The sequence below is a fragment of the Protopterus annectens genome, chromosome 10.part0 (genome assembly GCF_019279795.1).
Source record: "Protopterus annectens isolate FY-2018-M chromosome 10.part0, PAN1.0, whole genome shotgun sequence".
Lineage (NCBI taxonomy): Eukaryota > Metazoa > Chordata > Ceratodontiformes > Protopteridae > Protopterus > Protopterus annectens.
The window spans coordinates 1,181,409,470-1,181,434,366 of NC_056744.1; the positions used below are offsets into that span (position 1 = coordinate 1,181,409,470).

At 36.4% G+C, this 24,897-nt stretch overlaps 1 protein-coding gene across 1 annotated transcript in view; it reads right to left on the reverse strand.

Annotated features, from left to right (window-relative positions):
• Positions 1–2,533: 2,533 nt before the first annotated feature.
• Positions 2,534–24,897, reverse strand: part of LOC122813553 (riboflavin-binding protein-like) — a 169,190-nt gene continuing 146,826 nt past the window's right edge. The window contains exons 6-7 of the mRNA XM_044085934.1: positions 21,928–22,169; positions 2,534–3,490 (exon numbers count right to left, since the gene is read on the reverse strand). Coding sequence (XP_043941869.1) covers positions 3,451–3,490; positions 21,928–22,169 — 282 coding nt within the window. The 3' untranslated portion in view covers positions 2,534–3,450. The remainder of the gene's footprint in view (positions 3,491–21,927; positions 22,170–24,897) is intronic.

Consider the following 24,897-nt stretch of genomic DNA (forward strand, 5'->3'; position numbering starts at 1 on the left):
GTATACAATACAAGAAAATAAACTTAGTGTGTTCAATTTTTAGTAATTCTGTTTGTATAGTCTCATAAGTAAGAATACTGTTTAATCAATTCTGTTTATTCAGCCACAGAAATAAAGAAAGCAAGAGAGATTGGATACGAAGACAGATGATGTAAACTGCGACTAGTATTTGTAGTGTATAGTGGCCAAAACATTTAAGGTAGTTTAATCATATGACTACAAGAACAGACAAGGTTATTGAGATAGTGTTCTTTTAGTGCAAATTTAAATGTTTTTAAAGAGTCTAGCTGAGTAAGAGAAAGAGGGAGCGCATTCCAAAGTTTGGCAATGGCATGGGAATAGAGACTTTGTCCAACTCTTTTGTTGGGTTTAGTTATGGTTAAGAGTTGCTTGTTAGAGGACATAAGATGCTGAGTAGGGGTGTGTTTTGTATTATAGTTTGAAGGGATGGGCAGAAGTTTGGATTATTTAGTAGTTTGTGAGTGAGAGTAAGCTGGGAGTAATGTAGGTAATGAGGGAATTCAAACCAGTTTATAGATTTAATGGCCAGGCAGTGATCTGTACGAGTTGGCATGTTAGAGACAAACGTAGCTATTTTATAGAGTCTATGTCAAATAAACAAACGCTTGAAATGTCGAAAGTCATATGGTCAAGACCATATGTTCGACATTTCAAGAGTTCAAAGGTTGACTTCAACGGCACCGTATGGTGCAGAATGGGAGAATTTCCCTTTTCTGCATTGAAGTGCGGTCTCAGAGTTGGTATAGTTAAGTAGGGGGGGTGTGGGGTACGGGAGGTCTTGCCCCCCCAGCTCGCACCATTAAGGTATGTTTCTTTTTTTTATTATATATTCGAACTTTCAAATATTGACCATATGTTATCGAACATATGGTATTCGACATTTTGAAAGTTCAAATATATAACATAGACCCATTTTATAGTAGCATGACTGCAGTTTGTTCAGGAGAGATGTGTGTAGGTTAGTGAAAATGGGGCAACCATAGAGGACGGAGGGTAGAAGTAGACTATTACCTAGTTTCAACTTGGTAGACTTGTCCAAATAGAATTTATGCCTATAGAGTTTGCCAAGCTTAAAATGGGTCATTTTGATTTGGCTGAGTATATGATTCTCAAAGAATAGTTTGTCATCAATTGTGATGTCAAGTAGTTTGGCTGTTTTTACAATTTCAATTTCTGTATTGTTTTGAGAGAATATTTTAAAGTCTAGAGTTAGAAGTCTGGTTGTGAAGAGTAAAAGTTTTGATTTTTTGGGATTACGTAACAGTTGAGCATCGTTATGCCAGGATTCGATGGAAGTAAATGCATTTTGTGTAAACTTTAGGAGATCTGAGATGTTGTTAGAGGATGTAATTATTGTTGAATCATCTGCATATTGAATGAGTGTACTTTGCAGGGATGCTTTATAGAGATTATTAATAAATATGTTAAAAAGCAAGGGCCCAAGAACAAACCCTTGGGGAATGCCTGTGTTGCTGAGCAGGTAATTGGATTGCTTACTTTGCCATCTAACAGATTGTTTTCTATTGTGTAGATAGTTATGGAACCAGGATAGCATGTGTTGGGAGCAGTTTACGGTCTCGAGTTGTAAAAGTAGTTTTGAGTGAGACACTGTATCAAAAGCTTTTGATAGGTCTAGTAGGATCACTGATGTTAGTATGCCTGCATCAAGAGCTTTGTATACAGTGTTGGTAAATGACAGTAAGGCTGTTGTTGTGCTGTGTGCTGGACGAAAACCATGTTGGGTGGGTGTGAGTAGGTTATTGTCTGTGAGATGTTTTAGCAATTGAGAATGAAGACACTTTTCTAGAATTTTAGATAGAGGTGAAAGTATGGAGATAGCCCGGTAGTTAGATATGGCTTTGGCTGCCTTCAGCATCAGATTTCCCTATACTGCTTTATTATTGCCATTTGTTATGAACACAAGTAGTGAAAGTCATTGTGCGGGATTTCAGAAGGTCACGCACTACCTTGCTCCACATTTAGGATTAATTAAAGGGGTACACCAGTAGTGATAAAGAATTTGCAACTATCCATGCACTGGATGAACTATGAACTTTCTGGGACGGTGTACCAAAGAGTGTTCTAAGGACTTATCTGCTGCATGGAGGGTGGAAACAGTTGCAAATGCCCTTATCAGTTCAGGTGTACTGCTTTAATTCCTGCCAAACATGGAATAGTACAATGTAGTGTAAAATCTTTTGGAGTCCTACTCTTTATGTCTGAGAAAGAAAGTAATTCCACAAAGCACATGTGACACATCCTTTTGGAGACTGCAAAAAACAGCCCCTGTCTGAAAAACTGGATCTATCACATTCATGAGCAGTTCTGAAGGAATGCCTACAATTTAATTTTTTTCAAATTACCTGTGACTTGAAACTGCACTCTCCAAATGAAGCAGATCTTCATAAATTTGGTTGTCTTCTAAAATCATGTATCAAAATGTCTGTATGCATGCTATCTTATTAAATAAACAATGACGGTTTTCATGCATGATAGAATGACTGAATAACCATTCTATTGCCATTATATAATTAACAATTCAAACAGCATACATAAAACAGGCATGTTTTATCAGAGTATATCACCAAAGCTGAGTGCTCTATGCAGCTTGACACATAACTATCCTAATGTAAAGCTTAACCTGGTAGGTGCTTCTGTAATGTAGAACTGTATGTATAATGTTAAAAAAGAGATAACTAGACAGACAGACAGAGACAGGGAGAAAGAGAGAGAGAGACAGAGAGAAACCATTTTTTAACCTCTGTGAAATAAGAGAATGCAATCTCAGCTTTAGAACACAGCTGTCCAATAATATTTTGTGAATTTTGTTATCCAGTAAATAATTATATATTTCAAATCCTTTAAATGGCAAACATCTTAACTGTATAAATGATGCATCAACTCAGAACACATTTTTTCAGTTTAAGGGCTGTTAAGAGTAAAATAATGCATTAACATTTCCTTGTCCATGCCTCCATTCATAAACATGAACCTTAAAACTGCTAAAACAACTAGTAAATCTTGCACATCTTACAATCAACTTTCTTTACAACAAAATGTTGATTTCAGACTGCTGTAGCCAAAATTCAATCTCAAATTCAGTGCATTTGATTTTGGTTGGTGGTTGGGGATAAATGCTATACTTGGGGGAGGGACTGCTACATGTCCACAGGGCACTAAATTTGGAAAAATCCAAACATATCAAAGTCACACAATGTCTTCTGAACCCCCAATAAAGCTATGTGATGATCAAGTGATTATTCTGTCATCTGACTCAGAATCTTGTGAACTACTTTGTTTCTCCCATCTCTTAATCATGATACCGCAGTAATTTCATTTTAGCACAGTTACATGTTTTTTTTCTTCATGGACGAATGATCTAAGTCAATTATGGTTGTAGTCACTGGGATATGAAATCGCTTATTTCAGTTAGAAGATAAAGAAGTCAGGATCATCAACCTCATCAGACCTAAAAGAAAAAAAATGTAAACAAAAACATATATGTTAATTCAATGTTATCAAATGAAAGAAATGTCCAACACAGAATGCTTATCTGAGCCATCTATCATTACATGTCAGTCATCTACTGGAGATGATTTACTACAAAACTTGTAATATCTTCCTGAATTACAGACCTCACAAGCAGCAAGACTACAAAAGAAGTCATAAGAAATCAACACCTATGACAGATATTACATTTTTAACAAGAGATGTTATCGCTGGTATGTTTCTGGTTGCTGTTTTCATGTTTCTTAATATAGTTTCCCAAGATATGTACTGTGGTATAGAGAGATGACACCCTGGGTTTGACCCAGACAAAGGCGGAGGTGAAATGACAATTACAAAATCTGCTTGCCAGTTCAAGGCCAGAGGGTTGGAACCATGTCCCAGGATGTGTGCCCTGCCTAAGTTCCCCAGAAGAGCCCAGAGATGGAAAGGAGGTGTCTGCCTATGGTGGAAGGGCAGGGATTTTGGGGGTTGTGCCTTTCATGGGAGTAGGTAGTAAAGCCCTCATGCTCATCTGTTACACTAGCGTATGGCATAAAGTTATATCTCTGTGATGTCTGCCTGGATGGACAGCCTCGCTGTGGCTGTCCTCTTGTTCCATAAAGGGAGAAAACTGAATGTCGACAGCTGTGCTAATATCCTGATAGTGAACAGATGAAGAGGAGAAAATAACAAAATAAACAGCATCTATTTGAACAATATGCATGTTACTTTTTTGTCAAGACAACACAGTTAATGAGTATGTGGCATATGGTACATGGCATGCCCTGTTGGTTATCTGTCACTTAGTTTAATGTGATGTGTTGCATCCTGATACCCAGTGTATCATACCTTGCACCAGTAGATCCTTATAAATATATATCCATACCTGGTACATTTAGTTATACAAAGTCCTTGCCGAAATGTGTTTTGCAATCCACAAAACTGTAAGAAATAGACATATAACATGTATATGCAATGTAAAAAGCTGACTATTATTCTGTATTTGATATAAGACAGAATGACAGCAAACAAAATAATAAAGTAAAACAGTATACAAAATATTGAATATTCAAAACAAAGAATTGTCAAGTAAAATAACATACTGTAATCCAGAGTTATTGTGAAATTAAAGGAAACACAGGTCTCGCAACTATACCCATTGTGGAGCATTTTTAGACTTGATTTACCCCTTTACACAATTTGTTTAATTCCCCTTCAACATATGGGATTTTTGAAGTTGTCTAGCACACAGAAAAAATACTACATGACAAAAATACTAGTGGCAATAATAATTTAAAGAAAGAGGAACCACATCTTTCACCTCCCTTTTTCTGAAGCAAAAATAAATGTCCTTGTGTGGCAGAATTTGGCAACACAATTTATTAAAGATCAAGTACAAAGATTTTTTAACATTAAATTTTGTTATAATTGTGCCCCCATCCTTTAAAGTGGTCTTTCTTATTCTAAGAAGTGTAGTTTTTACTTTAGGTACTTCAGTAGACCTATACTTGTTAATTTTAATAAACTGATGTTTCTGTTTACCGTATACTGAGTAGCTTTCCAATTACTTCCTGATTTCATGTCATCTAGCCCTGCCTCCTGATGATGTAGTAGTGGGGGGAAACAGTTGTTAGCGTGTTGGCATGTTTCTGTAGTCTGCAGCAGATTTTATTACAAATAACCAGAATGCTGCACAATCAGTTACTCAGACAATAAATCAAAACACATTAATATTGAAATGAAAGGTAAAAGAAAGAGTGAACAGGATATGATTTAAAGATATTTAGTGTTTGGCATACAGTGTAATAAAACAGATGGAAAATCATTGTCTACCAATGGATTGCTTGATCACTTTTAGGAAGAAAACTACAGATGTGTAAATCATCTCCAGGACAGACCTACTGTACAGTGAGTTTGTATGTTATACCTGAAAGGACTAGAGCTGAAAAGAAAACATGGAATAATTTGCATGTCTGTGAAGATGAAGGTGCACTAAAGTGATCATTCCACAGTAGACAACTGTTTACTGTTTCCACATTTGTCCTCCTTACATTCAGGTCTTGCACTAGGGAATCACTTAACCAAAACAAGTTTATCTTTTTCCTGATTTCGGAGCATAATTCCTGGTAAAGTTTATTGAACTTGGCATACAGTGTAGTAACACAGATGTCACATTGTAGTAAACAGTAGTCTATAAATTGCAGAGATACACACACACACACACACACACACACACACATATATATATATATATATATATATATATATATATATAGAGAGAGAGAGAGAGGAGCTAGACGTCTGGGTACTGTACTTTAGATGAAGGCCATGTTGCTTCTCAGTGTGAAGAGTGTATTTTTTGTATGAAATCTAGCATTTATTTACTAATATTTTACCTGATGTGCAAAGGTTTGCTATGGCTGTGTAATGTGAAGCAGTTGGGGGGGGGGTTAGATTTTTTGGTAAAGCAATTATTAGAGTGTGTTTAAAGCTTGGTGGTTGCAGTAAACTGTTCTGCTTTTTCTAAGATGCAGTGATTTTGGAGATGGTTATATCAAGTGTGTGCTGTTGCATGTGCAAATATGCCTATCTGTTTTTGTGGTGTATTCTCTTGTTGAGGGTGTAGGGGGATATAGCTTGCAGTAGTTTGTTTGTGTCTTTCAGCTTTTCCCAGTTAGGGGTCGCCACAGTGGAACTCCAGTCCACTAATGATTGGTAGTTGAGTTTTATGTGCCGAGTTACCAGCCCTGACGCACAACCTTCAACGAAGGTACGCCCATTCACGCATGTCTCCACGCAGAAGATGCTCTAGCTGAGAATCGAACTGGACAGCATCTTACTGTGAGGTGACAACGCTACTGCAGCACCACCACAATGGGTAGCAGTAGTAAAAGTATTTTAATCATTCTCACTTAATGTCTGGAAAGTTACTAATGCTGTGGAATGCATGTAAGGAATTACAGACAGTGAAGAAGCAACAATGTTGTTAGCTGTGGGGCTTAGAGGGTTAATGTTCTGACTAGTCAAAGATGACTGGGGTTTAATTAGTTGCCTGGGGGCTGGAGGGGTGCACTGTGGAGGAATGATATTGAATGGTCAGTGCCTGATGATCTATCGCTGGTGTTGAGGATGGTACACATCTAGCTGCAGTTATGTCAGTTGTGGGTTAGACAACAGGCATACCTTGTCAGAAGGCAGGGCATTGTGGTGTGAGCCTACCAAGAACAGCATCAGTATCTAGCTCAGGATAGCAGGAACACAGACTCATATACCCACAGAGTGGCAGCATATAGGTTCATCTGTTACTTGGTTGTTACTAGTCTAACAACCACTAGGGACCTTACAAGTCTAGCTGCAGACCCCAAACCATTTGGGTCCCAAGTATCATGGGGAGCATTTTAGTAGGCAGGCAGGTAGCTAAGGATTTGTAGGGGTATGTTAGTTAGGATAATACTTTTCTTATTGATGGCCTCTGTCCATAAAAGTAATGGGGCCAGAATGGGGGCAAATTTAAGATTTTTCCATCAAATTGCCAAGATTTCATTTGAAATGGGTCAGGGATGAACTCTGTTTTACATGGCTAAGGAGCCTATTCCATAGTGCAGTAATCCTTTGGGACACATATCTGTCTCTCCAACACATTTTGTTTATGTCACAAGTGAAGTTCAGATACTTGGAGCTAGTGTTTCTGGTACTGTTTGTTTTGCACATGTGCGACTGATCCATCAGGGATGGGTCTGTGGAAGCCCTGTTAGCCAGGCAAAGATCTCCTTTCAGCAGCCTATTGGAGATTAATATATAGACAGAGCTTTAGAGCATCAATGTAGGCCAGGGTATTCATGCCCTGAATTCTCCTGGTGAGACACCTTTGTTAGTATTGCACCTTTTGCAAGTGTCTGATTAGATACATGCCAGAAGGGGCATTGCATTCAATGGTAAGTCAGATAAGGGACAAGTATACTGGTACTATAACATCCTTGGACCTGGATGCCATACCCTTGCATATAGGTGGCTTTGTATTAAAAACGTACCTCACATTTTGCGCAGTAGCAAGTCCTGCCCAAACCCCACCCACCATCCAACAATCAGTGAAAGTAAAGTAATATTCATATGAATGGCAGCATGAAGATTCATTGTCTATTCATAGCTTGTCTTTTTCCTCACGGTAGTGTCATCTCAGAGTTGGTATATTTAATTTGCAGGGGGGGGGGTGCAGGGGGATTGTCCCCCTGCAAGAACAAAGGAAAAGAAATACTTGGAGTCTTTTCCATAACATGACATGCCTGTTTCACTTGTCAATCACTGAAGCCATGCCCACTTCTGCACAGACTTGCCTGCAAGGTACTTTTCTAATACAATACCACTATAAATTGGGCAACATAGAGTGATTATCTTAGCTACATGTTTGTCAAAGGCTAGATTGTTGTCTATATATGTTCCCACAAAAGCACTGCTGCTGCTTATGGTGTTGGTAAAGTGAGTCTGAAGAGGGAAACAATACTCTGATAATGGATAGTGGATTAAGTACCGAGTATCTGTAAGGATGCCTGCGCTTGAAGGGTGAATCACAGTATCTTCTCTAGAATTCTATCATCTCTTTCCTGACATGAAGCAACTCAAACAGGCCCACTGTGTATTTTGAGAACTTCAGTGTATCACTACAGCATGTCTGGAACATATACTCCAAATGAAGGACTCATGTCAGCTCAATAGTGCAAGTAATTGCAAAATAAGTGTTGGACAAATAAAAGGTATTACATCATGTCTTTGTTCCAGTATTCTTGTTTTCTGTTGGCAGATCAACATAGCATTTCTTAATTTCTTAATTTTTTTTCTTACAGCATGTCTGAAACTCAAGACGTAGCAAAATGTAGGTCTGTCTATATCTATGCAACATAAATGACAGTACTCTTCTACTCATTTACTTGACAGCAGAGAGAGACACCAGGCCTATGTAGTCTGCCATTTTAAGTGATCTACCATTCAAAAAATGTTTCAGTTTTGATTGGTCAGTTTATACCTAAAAGAGATAGGTTATCTCAGCACAGCCTTACTGTAGCACTGTAGCAGGTGCAGTTCCTGCTTGCTCCAGCCACGTAATCCAAAAATCAGCACCAACTGCTGCATATAGCAAGTGCCTTGCTTGCAAATACAGGAAAAAAACACACTTTGATATAATGTCTTTCATTCTGAAAAAGAAACCAGAGTATAAAACCAATAACAGTTATGTATCATCAGCATCTAAGAACTCAGAAATGGGTCAGTAAGCAGAACGGAAATATATTAAAACACAAAAAGGGTTCACATGAGGTCATGGAAAAAGGTGGAACTAGGAAAAAGCATACAAAGTCAGGAACTGCTCTGCAAAGTTTTTCAAAAGAGTACCAAAAAAAAGAAGTAAATGTGGTAAATCTGTCTTTGTGGATTTATTTTGGATAACAAGGGACTCACCTTGAAGGAGATGACTTAATTCTACATCTACCTCTTATATTAATGTCTGAACTATTTAAAAATCACAAGAAAATACAATTTCATCTGCCTCATAAATGCAAGTAGAATGCAACCTTCAGGCAGAAGACACCTATTTTTGAATTCAGTCTTGTCTGGCAGTTAGCCCAGAGGTTTAGGGGTATGAGCCTTTAACAAGCTGCTCCCTAAAACTCAGGACTGGATTTCATCAGCTTCCATTCATTTACTGTGAGACTCCTAGCAAGCCACGTTACAAGACCATACAAGTAAACTTCTAATAGGCGCCTGAAATGGGAACTTGTGCCCAGTGGGCCTACCTGGATAATTAATAAAAATGAATGAAAAACATGAAATGTTAGTTGATACAATATGCTCACATAATTTTGATGCAGGTGAAAGAGATACAATACCTGGGTTAAAAGGATATGCAAATCATTATAAGTAAGGGTGATAAAGGAGGGCAGTGGGAGTATAGGATGTTACCAGGCAGAGTGCCAAAAGCAACTTGTTAGGAATGATGTAGTTTATAAACAGTAAAGAAACCTCAACAAGTATCAGCAAAAGACTGAAGTACTGCTTGTAACAAGTGTTAGTAAGAAATCTGAAATCAAAAACAGTGCTCACACATTTTTTATGCAGAAAATCCAGTCTCATACTCATGTAGATGTATGCCTGAGGTACGCAAATTCTGTGGGGTAAACCAAAGGCTAATTTACAGAGCAGTTATCTCAAAACTTAAAAACATGGAGTCAAAGATGGCCGCTGTTCTGTAAGCACTGCTAACCCTTAGCTCCTTTAACTAGCTGGAATAAAATTAACCCAGAAGATAAACCAGAACCAATTTCAACAAAATATCTTGGAATACTAACTTTAACTAACACCTAAATAAAATCATCAAGAAGAAGAGCCTGATGTAGCTACTAAGCAACTAAGATTGAAGCAGATACAGTGAGGCAAGAACAAGCCGTGTGCCTGTGAAACCTTGCATACTGAATACTATACTCAAACCTGGGGTTAACATCACTACAGGTTGTCGAAAGAAGATAAAAATATGGATACTACTACATCCAAAACTAAACTTTCTGACTTACTATCGCCTTAAAAAGACATAAACTCTAAGAGACAAAAAATAACAAAACAACCAGATTACTCTAAAACTGGAAACAGAATCAAATCTGATCAACCAGCAAACCTAGAAGATATTAAGACAGCACTACTTCCTATCCAAGAAGCAATAAAAGATCTATCTTTGCAACTACAATCATTTGGGGATACATTCAACCAAATAATAGACAAAATGGATAAATCTGAAGCCAAAATCATTGAAAATGAAGAGAAAATATCTTTAATAACAAAAAAAACTGACTCTCATGATAAAGAAATCCAAAACATCCAAGCAAAGATTACAGATCTGGAAGCAAGGTCCAGAAGGAACAATATTATCATAAGAGGCATCCCAGAATCTGTAACTCACAATGATTTGATATCTTCCATCACCCACATTTTCAATATCTTGCTCAAAGAACCAGGAAAAGCCCAGCAAATAATAATAGAAAGAGCACATATAGCTCTGAGAGAAACTCAAGTATCATACAAACCCAGACCAGTATATGCAAGACTATTAAACTTTCAAGATGTTAACACAATTTCGCTGACTGCTAAGAAAAATGGTGGAACTCTTACCTGGAATAATAACATACTATCATTGGCTCAAGATCTTCCCCTTCAAATAAGGCAAGCCAGACAGCTTCTTTCCCCCTACTGCAAATTCTGATTGAAAGGAAAATAAAATTTCAAATGAAATATCCAAACTCTCTAATTTTCCACTTGGAAGGAGTCAAATATGTGATCGCTAATCAGAAAGAAGCCAAAGATACTTTTCTTCCTGTGTTTAAAAAAGTTCCCACATTAGATTGTTAAATTCACTCACCAAAATGACATCTGGGTCTTAAGTGTATAACTGCACTCACTGCAACGCTCCGAGGTCTATTAATGCCTTCTGACTCTTTGTTGGGCCTTCTTAGGCCTCTAATAATGATGTTTTGTCATTTTTCTTTCTCTCCCAAGCCACGAGGAGCTAATGCGGAAATTCAGAACTGCTTCCACTTCTGTTTTTTCCCACGATAGGAACCAAAAGCCTCTGCATCACCGCTGACAGGTCTCCTTAAAGGATGACACTTCTGGGACATCCAGACTGATTAAATGGTCCCCCTATGAGTGTTTACACAGTTGGATTTCCTCAATAAATGCACCGCAGTGCCCGAAAATTATTATTGTTATCTGTCAAAAATAAAATGATACCGCAACCAAAGGCCATCATTTTGCAACGTTTTTCAAAGATAAGCTTCCTGTACTGTTAAGGAAAGTTTAAATTTAGTTAGTTTAAACCAGTTTATCCTAATACCTAATCTGAAGTAGGAAACTTCAGTTTTGACATGACATAACGTGAAATATTGACATCTAATCAGAAAATTCCTCTATTTAGCTCATCTACATGCTACGGATATATTTTCCAGTTCTAAAAATCACATCATTCCCTCTCATCTAGCGCTGCTTGGTCCAATGGCGGAATATAATGCCCAATTCAGGATGTATCTCACAGAAAAAAGAAGAGAGAGAAAAACTTTCTTTAGAATCTTCACTGAGTGTAATTTTGATGAACATTTCTCATAGCTTTTGCATGTCGCTAAAACTGCTATCAATGAGTTAACATGTATACCAGGTTATCAGAGGAGGAATTCACAATAAAAATCAGTTTGCAATCATCTCCACACTTAGATAACCTGAAATCATCATTCTCAGATTGAAGACCATGTAACTATTAAACAAACAGAGAAGCCCCAAAGGTTATTAATTAACATTTTAGGCTTGAGAATGAGTCTCCAAGAGAAGTTAGTAATTATATCTTTTTATACTTAGTACCTTATAGTCTATTAACAGGTAACTTGTGCCTCATTTACATCTCCTTTGGAGACCCTGTCTTAGTAATCATTTGTAACAGTCTGCATGCTTACTGGTCGATTAGAAAGGCGCCTCTATATTACAGATCTTGGGTGAGAAAATCAAAATCAAATGCCAATATTTACTTATATTTTCCAGAAATAGAAGACCACCCTCTGTACCTTCACAACCGACGTATTTCCTGGTCAGATGTTTGATAGGATGCTACTTCTGTTTACCACTGTTTTGTGGTTTTCTGATTCTTGAGATAGTATGTTTAAAATCCCATTGCTTTAATGATAAAGCAATGAAACTTAGCCCTTGCCTTAATATTGAGATAAGTATAGTATTATCTCCTCCTTATCCTTTGTTTTGGACATAGTATTATCTCTGTTGACTAACTTATTTATGTAAATGGAAAATCTTTTGTAAAAGATACTCCATTTTCAGCAATTCATTCCAGTACTTCATTTTCAGCATCTCTTTCTGGCTCATGTTTCCAGTGGCTCTCGGCTACATATGTATTGTATTATTTGTGCAATCCTTAATGTAAGAGTCTTGCTACATTATTGTCCCTTCCAGTATACAGACCTTCATCCTTTTTAGTTCTGTTAATATCTAACCTACATTTGTATGTATATTCCAGTTTTATATAGATTTCGTAAACCAGTGTGTGTGCATAGTCCACTGTCTTCACCTGTCATTATTAACCTTTAATTTTGTATTTCATATACCCCATTTTTTAACTATACACTCTCATAAATATTTTAAAAGGTGAAAATTTATCACTATTCACCAAAGTCTTATTGAATTTAAATGATACTCCTTGATGTTTTATGCAACATGGTCAAATACAGTTATTCAGAGGTCCCTCACAGTAAGACCAGGAATTTTTGTGAGGAGTATTGTACTCCGTTGTGGGCTAATTACTGCTGGAAAAGATCTTTAACTAGTTCTCTTAATTCTCGGGACATTAAGTTTAATGACATTTTTGCTATCCTCCTTTGAAGAAATATCAGCGCACACTATTGACAGGCCACTACAAGCTATATATATATCAAACTGATGTTTAATTTGACAGAAGGAGGGGCATGTTTGCCTGGATAATCATATGTCCTTACTTGTACTTGATGCAAAGTTGGCTCTATTGTTTTATATGTTTTTTATACATATATATGTACATAGTCAAAGATACACACATTAGTATTAAGCAAACTGCATTTCAACCCATTATAAACCAAACTGAGACACAACCCATAGTTTTAATCTTATGTTCCAACTGGTAGATTTAGACTGCCAGTTACTAAACACTACGAATAAGGAGGTAAAACACTTTGATTCCTGTGGATTTGCTATAGGAAACATCAGTACTATATAACCTATAAGGGTAACATCAAGTGTTTCGGGTGATAGATCTGTTGTTTAAAAATTGGGGATCAAAACAAGACAATAATACTTGTGGTAGACTGTACAGGATGATCCTAGACATATAAACATTCACACATGCACCCACGCTCACATGCACACATACACCCATATTTTGGTACAGCTAGCTTTATTTATATTGTTACTATCCGAATAACCTGGTAACATACCATCCTGATAATGGAAAGATGCTGCCTTTTTTCCTTCCTCATATTACTTGTTTTAAATGATCATATTATTTGACATGATTGAAGAAACAACAACTATAGACATACTAAGAATAAAAATAAATACCTAATTATTTTAGAATACAGTTATAATGTTTGTAAATATTGGTTCTAACAATGCCTTTCAAGGCTGCTTTTCTCAATTACTCTTAATCTTTTAGGATATACACTTTTGATGTTATAACTTCTTTATATAAAAATTATTAAGGAGTTTAGGGTTATATTAGTAGAGCTTTCTAGGAGGTCAGTTTGTTAAGCTTTGTCAATGTTAAAATTTATGCAGGGATACTTGTCTTCATTTTTTATTTAAATGTTAAAATACAATATGTAAATACTCTACTGAACTATAGAACTCTAAACTTAATAACCACTTATTCCCTGCTTTATTCCTGGTCCATGGGGGTAGTGGTTAGTCACAGAGCTGGGACGGGAATAATAAGATGCTTTCTTAATCCGATGTCATCAACACACAAACAAAAGCTATTAACTCTTACTAATACACAAGACTTATTTCACTGACACTCCAAACACATCAATGTGGGAATTTGATTCATGGAATATCAAAGGGCTCCAGAATAAAAAGAAAAGAAAACTTTTTTTACACTCATTCTACAAGCGAAAGCAAATTTTATACTAGTCCAGGAAACACATCTAACCCTTGAACAATGGTCAGAAATTAGAAAAAAAAATGGATAAGGGAAATTATAGCTTCTGAAGGTAAAACCAACAGTGCGGGGGTAGCTATAATAATTAAAAAGCAATTTCAAGACAAAATAATGGAAACCAGAGTGGACAAAGAGGGGAGGTGGTGCTATGTAACTCTTGCAACCCCAAATCTTCCTAAGCCCCTTCTGGTACTAAATATCTATGCCCCTTGTAACAATCAACACTCTTTTCTTGCATCATTATACCCTATTCTAAACCACTTTCAAAACCACTATATGATTCTAGGTGGTGACTGGAACATGTGCCAAAATCCAGACCAGGACAAATCAAGTATGACTCTAACACATAACAAACAAGCATCTCTAGCTTTAAATGAACTCAAACATGATTACAAACTATATGACCCCTTTAAATATGGAGATAGCCCAAATAAATCTAGAAAATTTACTTTCTACTCTCATTGCCACAAAATGTGGTCGAGAATAGACTTTTTTCTAATTTCGGAATCAATCATCAATTTAGACCCAAAGCTGAACATCCACACTAGATACCTCTCAGACCACTCCAAAATTACTCTAAGTCTTAATGGGAACCCAAAGAATAGTACAATAAAAAGAGGTTACAATTGGTCCCTGAACCCCAATCTTCTAACCAAAAAAGAGATAATAAATGAGATTCAATCCATACTCAAATCAACCCTGTCTAACATTCCCAATTCTCAGATACCACTGGATATTGAATGGGCGGCAACCAAAGCACAAATTAGGGGAATATTCATTAAAAAAGCAGCTTACTATAAAAAAATTTAATTTAAAGAGGAGCAGGACTTAGAAACAAAAATACAGATACTCGAGCGTGACCTACTAACTAATTTAAAAATTCAAACAGAAACAGAAATCCTGAAACTCCAAAAGGATCTCTACCTCTTACATAACAATAAATTATCCTTTTATGAAACCAAAATGTTAGCCAACTATGCTAATGAAGTTCAAACACCATCCCGAGCACTAGCCAGAATTATAAACCAAACCAAACCAAATCCCCCTCTCAAATATCTGAAATATTTTACAAGAACAAACACTACACTAAAAATGAAGATATTATTAAAACCTTTGAATTAATATATTCACAAATCTATGGAGAACACCTATTACTACCCTCAAAGGAAGATAGAATCTGCTTTCTACAAAAACTTAATTTCCCGAAACTAGACCCAAACCAACAAGAAAAATTAAGTGAACCTAGCTCTATTGATGAAATAACCTCAACAATTCAACAAATGAAAACATGTAAAGCCCCTGGTCCAGACGGTCTTGCTTCCGAATTTTATAAAACTTTCTCCCCCATCTTAGCCAAAATGTTATTCCACATACTGAACTATGTAATAAATAATAAAATCAATGATATACACTTTAATGCTTCTAAAACTATTTTTATACTCAAAGAACAAGATGACCCAAAAAACCCAGATAGCTATAGACCCATATCATTATTAAACATTGACCCCAAAATCTTAACATCTATACTTGCAAACAGACTGAAAAACCTAATGGATAAAATTATCTCCCCTGAACAGTCTGGTTTTATAACATCCAGACAAATGAGTGATAATACATTAACACTTAATACACTAACCTCATATGCTTATCAAAACAACCTAAACATATACGCACTAGTTATTGATGCCCATGAAGCATTTGATAGAGTAAATATAACATTTTTACTTCAAACTCTACCTTACTTTAACATACCTCAAAAGTTTATCCAGATCCTACAAATATTATACAATAGCCCCTATACATATTTATATATTAACAAAACATGGTCAAATAGAATTCCAATTAAAAATGGAAGCCGTCAAGGATGTCCTCTATCTCCTCTACTCTTCAACTTATACCTAGAGCCACTCTTCCTAAATATTAAACAAAATATATATCATAACCCACCAATAATTTATAACACCAAAATCTTCTTATCCGCTTTTGCTGATGATCTCAATATGTTTGTACCACACCAGTTTCGGATATAAATAAAATATTATATGCTATTGAACACTTTTCGATGATATCGAACTACAAATTAAATCTCAAAAAAACTAACATCTTCCCTTTAAAAACTCCTAAACCATTCTCTCTTCTACCACTGGTAGGGAAATTAAAAACAGAAGAAGTAATTAACTACTTAGGCATTACATTCTCTACAAACAACAACGATTTTTACTCAAATAACATAACTCAAAAATGGCAAAACATTTTACTAGACCTTAATAGATGAAAAAATCTAAGGCTACCGTTTCTGGCCAAAGTATCTGTAATTAAAATTAATGTGTTACTCAGACTACTCTATATCTTCATGACTTCCCAGATAACCATACCCAATAAATTTTTTAAGCAAATACACACCTTGCTTGCTAAATTCATATGGGAGCCCAAAAAAAAACAGAATCTCATATGACAAATTAACGACCCCCAAAAATAAAAGTGGCTTAGACCTTCCAAACTTTGAGACATACTACCTAATCATAAATACTAATAGACTCTTAAGAATAGCCGAATACAACCCAAAAAATAAAGCTTGGTACCCGCACTGGATAATAATATACCATAGACACATCAAAAGTCTGGACATCAACCCCAAAGCCTTACCATTTCTAAATACCAGCTTAATGAAATCTTGTAACTTAATAGAACCCCTTAAGCACTCTATTGTACTAACACAAAAACTATTAAAATCCTTAAACCTTACACAAGCTATGATGAAATTACAACCCTTACACAAAAACCCTAATCTTAAACTAAATAATCAGACCCTAAACCTAAACCACTTCCCTCAACTAATCAATACAACCATCCAAGACATATACCCATATTTAAAATGCTCTGTGCAAGAAATAAGGAACCAATTGAACCTTCCCAAAACATACCTAGTGATCCTGAGACAGATCAAAGAGTTAAGTGCCAGTTATCTCCATGACACTAACATAAACAACAAAGATATAGCAACTTGTAACTTACTTTGGAAAACTATCCTCTCAACTAAAAAATTTACCAGCTATACATACAAAATAATCAAATACATTAAATTCCAGAAACACATACTCATCTCTGACTATTGGAGAAAGAATAATTCATCCATTGATAATCATCAATTGAACCAAGCAATTAACCTAACAATAAAGTCTATACCCCTTCAAAAACTAGCATTTGCCCAACTTATGATTTATAACGATGCATATTTCACAACTACTATTCTATATAAATTTAATCCTATGAAATCCCCTTTCTGTCCACACTGTAAAGACCAAACTGTTGATTTAATCCACCTCTTCTGGAGCTGTAAATGTGTATTTAAACTTTGGAACTCCCATAAACTTCAATTACAAAAGACGGGTTATCAGACATCTACACTCACCTGGGAATTTACTCTATTACATATCCTCCCAAACAATATTTCTAAAACCCAAGCAATTACCCTGATTAATATTTTTCTTTTAATGAAACTTTATATAGCTACCAATTGGCTTAACCCAACTAATACGTTTTGGGAGAATTTTAGATTGATGGCGACTAAACATCTATTAGCCCATAAAATAATAATTAACAAAAGGGACAAAAATATTAAACTTAGGAAATTATGGGAACAAGTTTTTAATATTATTCTTGCATAACTTTCTACAAATGACCATGCTTAATTATAACTAAGAGTCTTCATAACATCTCACATCCCTAACTCCTAAGAATTTTTTCTCTTCCTCGTTAATATTTTCCTCATAATAAACCTTGCTGAATTATTTCACCTGCTCTACTGAATTTTGAAAGCATCTATGTATATAGTGTAGATAGTATTGTTTGATTGATTATCCTCTTTTTGTATTGCTTTCAATGTATATCAATTGTTTAATGTTTATGTGTTTTCTCTCTATTTGTTGTATTTCATTTGCTGTTCTGTATTGATGTAAAGAATAAATACAAATTATGGAAAAAAAAAACATGACAAGAACCAACAAGTTTTGGGTGAATGCAAGTCATACTACCAATGCAGCACAACCCATTTGTATTACTAAATTATACTGGAATTTGACAGACAAAACCTGGTGGATGTGTTATATACTTTATGTTCAGTTTTTATTTTTTCAGTTCCATACAAGAGGCTGATAGGCAAACTGAAGTGATTTGGAGTAGGAGTGATACTAACTACATGGGCAGAAGGGTGCTTAGGTGGCAGGGAGCAAAAATTAGTATTGAGATGACACCTATCAAAAAAAAGTGAACCGATAAATGGAGTTGCTCTTCATTACCTTCATGACAGATTTCAGAGGAGACTCTGAGAACAGGATCAGCCTATTAGCAGATGATACTAAAATAGCAGAGACAGTTCAGGCTGAGGGAGCTAATTTTTAAAATGACCAGGGGAGACTGGCAGATGTTAGTGCAGGCATCTGAAAGCTGCTTAACTGATGATGAATTCATCTTATAGAGGAATACCAGGGGTTTGCAATGACCTTAAAAACAGAGCAGAAGAAAAGACCATGGTATTATAATAACTGCAGCAATGAACAATTACTTGTAAACTAAGGCAGCTGTAGTGAGACATAGTGAGATGCTAGGGTGCACCCATAAAAGACCAGACTCCTAGAGCAGAGTTTCTATTATCTTTTTAGAGACCCCATGGCCAGGCTGCAGCTGGCATACCACATTCAGTTCTGATGCCTCGATGAGGAGAAGAAGATCAAGATGGTTGAAAGTTTACAAAGAAAGGTTTCCAGAGCATTAAAAGGTGCAAAGGGCAAGAGGTTTAAGGTGAAGTTACATCAGCCAAATGTTTTCACCCCTAAGCATAAGTGAGACAGGGGTGACATGACATGGGTTCACAGAGGAGGAGAAGTAAGATGCAGGATTACCTAACTGGTAGTATGATGGTCAGTCTAGACCTTAGAGAGTGGTTCTGCTTGACAAGAGTAGGGAATAAATGGAACAGATTGACAAAGGGGCGGAGGACTATAAGATTATGGAGTTTATTAAATACTTTTTTGTTTATATATATATATATATATATATATATATATATATATATATATATATATATATATATTTGTTTACCAGGGTGGTCTGCTGATGCCAATGGACCATTTGCAGCTACAGCCATGGTGAATAGTATCACATAAGAAATTAATAAAACATATTTACAAATACAAGGCTATGCTAAAACATATACATATTTATACACACAAGAATATGCTACAAGATTTAGTTCAGTGAGCAGTTAAAGTCAAAACATATGGATGGAAACATGGACTCATGCTTTGCAGAGTTTTGTGAATAGATGTACCCATAATGAATGAGATGGCTTATGCTAGAGGGATTGCAGCATATCAATATATAGAAAGGTATGAAGACATTAGAGGAGGTAAATGTAGTTGCAGCAAAGGATACCATGGGGAGAAGATATAGAAATGGAAAGAGAAGCACGCAGAAGGAAAATGAGCTGAAAGGAGGTGTGAGAGATGTGAAAAGAAGAGGCAGGTAGGATGAATGAAAGGCAGTAAGTGAGGGGAGGACAAGATGAGATAAGGAAGGATGTAATAGGGATAAAGGGGTATGAGAGAGCTCCAGGGTTCATGTAATGTGTCCTGTAGCTGCAGGGTCTACAGGGAAGAGCAGATGGAAATTGCTAGATGTGCAGAGAATATCTGAAGAGAAGTCCTCCCCATGTCCATGTGGCTTTTCAGCTGTTGCTCTAGCTCTCCCTCATCCTAAAGACATATTGTTAGATGAATTAGTGCTTCTTTAAACTGCCCATAGAGTTGTGTGTGTGTGTGTGTGTGTGTGTGTGTGTGTGTGTGTGTGTGTGTGTGTGTGTGTGTGTGTGTGTGTGTGTGTGTGTGTGTGTGTGTGTGTGTGTGTGTGTGTGTGTGTGTGTGTGTGTGTGTGTGTGTGTGTGTGTGTGTGTGCGCGCATTATATGAATGTACCTCTGTATCTTGCAAGTAAATATCATCCTGACCAGCATTAATTTCCCTGCCTTATGTCAATTATTAGCTGTGGTAGGCTTTTTGTGAATATCTGAAAATTAATAAATAATTATTATTAGATCTTTCAGCTGTTGTTATTATGGTGCAGCATCATCGCTTGCCTTTGAGATATTATTTTGTATCTAATTTATTACTGAAAAGCTGGCCTATTACAATATTTTATAGACCAAATTCTCTATAATAGAGTAAGTATTTAGGCCTAACAGTTCTCAGTCACACTGATATTTCATTAATATTTTGGTTTGTATTGCAGAATAAAAAGTTAAGGTCTAACAGTTGAAAACCTGCTTTTTAAGCAACTACTTCTATGTTATGCTTCTTCGTATGTTTAATCAGCTTATTATGATTTTTTTTTTAAATTCAGAAAACTATATCAGCTCCTCAGTGATAAGAATAGAATAGTACTAATTTCAGAATAATGGGGTCTATAGCACTACATCGAACTGTCAGTTCAGCAAATGGCATTTCATCAGAAATGCCATTCATTTAATGCCTCTCATCTGGGGGGCAGTGCCCCTCACACCCCATGCTAATTATATATACCTACTTCAAGATAGCAGGGCAAATTTCCAATTCTTACTGTATCACAATCTCAGTAAGAAAAGTTCAATGAACAGCCTGTTCGATGTAAGTGCACTGGAAATGCCATTTGTTGAACTGATAGGGACCTGAATAATGGAGGGTTTGTTCTGCTAAGCCCACACTTTGACCATTATTCTATTACTAGGCTGATTTATTGGCCCTAATGTTGACTGTGGCTTGCTTTCTCGTGATGGAGTTGGCAGTGACTTATACTTCTTTGAAAAGGCTATCCCAGGGATACCTTCTAGTGAGAGTGGCAACAGTAGGGTACCCGTCTTTGATAAGAGGTACCTACACCCTCTTGTTTAATTATGGTCTTCTTACATGATGATTCTGTGCATGTTACAGTACTGAACTATGTCACTTTGTCAGTCATGATGACAACCATTTTCTAAGTAAGATTTTTATCCTCCCACTGCCATTGGGCAGAATCTGCCACTTCCCAGGCAAGTGAACACATGAACTATGTGCTGATGTACAGGTATCTTACTATGGCACCTAAATGACCCACCATTTTAAATCTTTGCATTTTATTTACACTATATGATGCACCATATTAACAAATAATATAACAGTCATACTTCATGGAACTGTTTATTTTAGTAGCTGCATTTCTGCCTTTGAGATAGGCAATCAATTAACTTTGCTGAGGTTGTCTGGTCATTAGACTTATCATGTTGGTAGATGTCATATAATGATGAAAAACTTGCATTAATTTAAAAATTAATTTATTTGAAGAGTCAAAATTAATTACTTCAGCCCTGTAAAAATTATCAATGATAAATATAGCAAACTGGACAATCTAAAATGCTGCTTAAAAGAAGCAGTATAAATTAAATAAATAAAAAGTCATACATGTTCAAAATCCTCGTGTATTATTTTGCATTATTTCATGATAACTTCCACTGGAACTGCATCCAACAGATATGGATTATGTGTTATAGACACCACCATAAAACTAAGAGTACTGGATGATGTAGTCAGACAGAAAAAAGACCGTTCAGTAAGACAGTACTCTGCAAATAAAAATATAGCTGATATAATTGGACAGAATAAAACGTCATTGTACAATAGGTACCTCTTTTCAGCCCCTTCTGCTGCTTCTTTCTCCAGACGTCTGAGCTTGCGTTGGCAAGCTCTCTCTTCACTAGAGCTCGAGTCAGAACTTGAACTGGAGCTCTCGGAGGAGCTGCTTTCAATGATGTATTTGATTATCTTTTCATCTCGTTCATTCATCTGCAGACAGCGACAAGTTGAGGAACCCACCTCAAATGAGGGCCCCCACATGTTTTCACACAAATCGGTTGCATTGGCGTACATCTGGAAAGAAAGGGAACATTTTTTTCTTTCTGAGAAAGTACAGCACATTAGGTGCTCATGCATTTGTTCAGTCTCTAGTACATTGTAATTGCATTTTACAGTAAATAAGACACATTCATTTCTTTAGTGGATGGTACAGCCTTATTGCTTTTTTTTCATAACTTCTTACTCCTGGTGTAAATTAAATCATCCACACTAATATAGGCCTTTAAATTTCACACTTCAGTTTACAGGAATGTTTTTGTATTAGTGATGCAATGAGTAAATGGAAATGAATTAGCTTGTTTTCAACAAAAAATATGCAGTATATTGTCTAACTTAATATGATAAATGTTTTTTCTCTGCTACAGAAGGGTTCGAATCAACAGTGATTTTCATAGCAAAGCTTAAAATGTTGTCTTGAACAAAACCCCAGAAGAACCAGATGTTATAGTGCACCTCGAATGCAATGGTGAAAATTTCACTTTAGAGTAGCATTTAATAATTATAACATCTTTAAAACGCCCAACATTTTAAAGAACACTTTTACAGAAACATCAGCAGGTCAGAATAATCTTTTGTTACAGATTAGAAATTAAATTTTATTAATTGCTGGTATGGAGTTATCAGCTGTTTTCCTAGGTTATTTTTGCCTCTGCACCTGCTAACCCTCAAACTTCCGCCTGTCAATTTTGGGTATTTTCCTTCCTTAACCAATGGGGAGTCCACAGTCTGAGAGTGAGAGTTGACTAGAGTGTCCATCATCCCAGCAGCTATACAGGTAGTTTGTGCCCATGCAGGAATCCTAGCAATGAGGGTTTTTCTAACTGAGACCTTAACCCCTCCCTTCCTCCCTTAGTGACTGACATGAACATGCACATCACTATGGGGTGTTCTACACCCTCACTGTGCCTCTGCATGCTTTGATCTGCATCCTAATGCAAGCTACACTCACTGGCTTGGAATTGCCACCCCACATCTCCAGCCCTGGCCATTTTTGGTGCCATGCAAGCCTTTGATTGCAAGGGGGGATGAGTATCCAACAAGCAGTCACCTGTATCGCCCCTCCCAATGAGCAAGCTGGTATCAATTCCTCACTATTATCCTCCGCTCTCCAGCACTTCCAGCTCTCAAACCACTCTTTGAACTTAGCTTGTCTGAGTTGTCCTGGTTCTAGTCAGGGATTCATTGTTCTATACCGCAGAGCATAATCGCAACCTCTTAGGGCAAGAAATCTGGACAAGCCACAAATAATGGGGGGACAAAGGCCCAAAAATAGGGACACTTTTTAAATGTTCTCTTACAAACTTAGAAAGTTAATATAATAATAGGTTTTGCATTAGCATGAATTTTCTGCAGGATATGAACTCTAAACCTCAACTGTTTGCCATTATTTTCTGACTTCAGTCCTCAATGATATGCTAGTGATTTGCCAGAAAATCACAAGTTTATGAGAAATAGACCAAAAATATGAGGGAAAAATCTGGACAGTTGAGAGGTTTGCCACAGAGTCAATTTTTAGTAGCTGTCTGTTTAGCAGTACAGGCTTTGCATTAGTACAACATGAAAAGATTAATAAAAATGAATATGGCATACAAGGACAGCTTTCGGCTGCACCTTAGCACACTTTTGGGCATAGGTTCTAGGAGTTACATGGGAAGCATAAGGAAGAACATGCCAGCCATATTGTGTGCAAGTTCAGTACTCTTATTACTGTTTAATACCTATTATCTAACAAAGCCATGTCAAAGCCTCACTATCTTAATGCCTGATATATCTATGCAACGCGAACCTCTTTAAGTTACTTGTTTATCTATTGTCAGTCTGTGTTTTACCTGTAACTCTATTAATTATTAACTATGTTACCTTTGTTGTATATATACTTGAAATGTATTCACATTGTATGTTATTCACTTCAATGTTCATGTTATCGTGGAGCTATTCTCCCCAGGCCTCCATTGAAAATGTGCTCACATTGGCCCAGTGGACTATCCCAGTAAACAAATGCAAATAAGTAAATAAAATAAATGCAAGCACACTAATACGAGGAGTGCATTGTTATAAGGATGATGTAATGCACAGCAAAACTTTATTTCATAAGGGGTATGTGTATAACTCATAGCCTGATTATGTGTTCTAGAATATCTGAAGAAACGTCTAGTATTTCTTTCATTTTTCCTCTTCTACTTTCAAAGAGGACTTCATGAATGAGGATTTAACTCTACAGACACTAACTAGAAGCTATAAATGTCTTAAAACACTGGCAGCAATGCAGGTCTTGGAACATGGGTAGTAACATTACAAAGGAGTGTGTAGTGCCAAGCCTTGCCCCTTTCCATTCACAGTACACAGTGACACTTGTCATGCTCCCCTTTCCATTCACAGTACACAGTGACATAGTGACACTCTCTTAATGTGAACAGTATACCCAATAACCACCAAGCATCTCCATACACTGGGGGGGAATTCCATAATTTCCCAGACAGACATCCAGGTAACTCAACCAATGGTACTAGGTGTCACTCCATGCAATGAATGGGAACTCCATACCTTCCCAGGGAATTGTTAGCTCTCATTTCTTCTCACTATAGTTATGCATGGTGCACAGGCTTGTTCCTGAAATCATGTGGTTTACTATCATATGACTGAATGTCATAACTTTTTTTAATTATAAGATTGAAAAAATATGTTGAATTTGGTAATATCGGAAATATACAACGTTGAAACTTGATGCAGTGAATGCTGATAC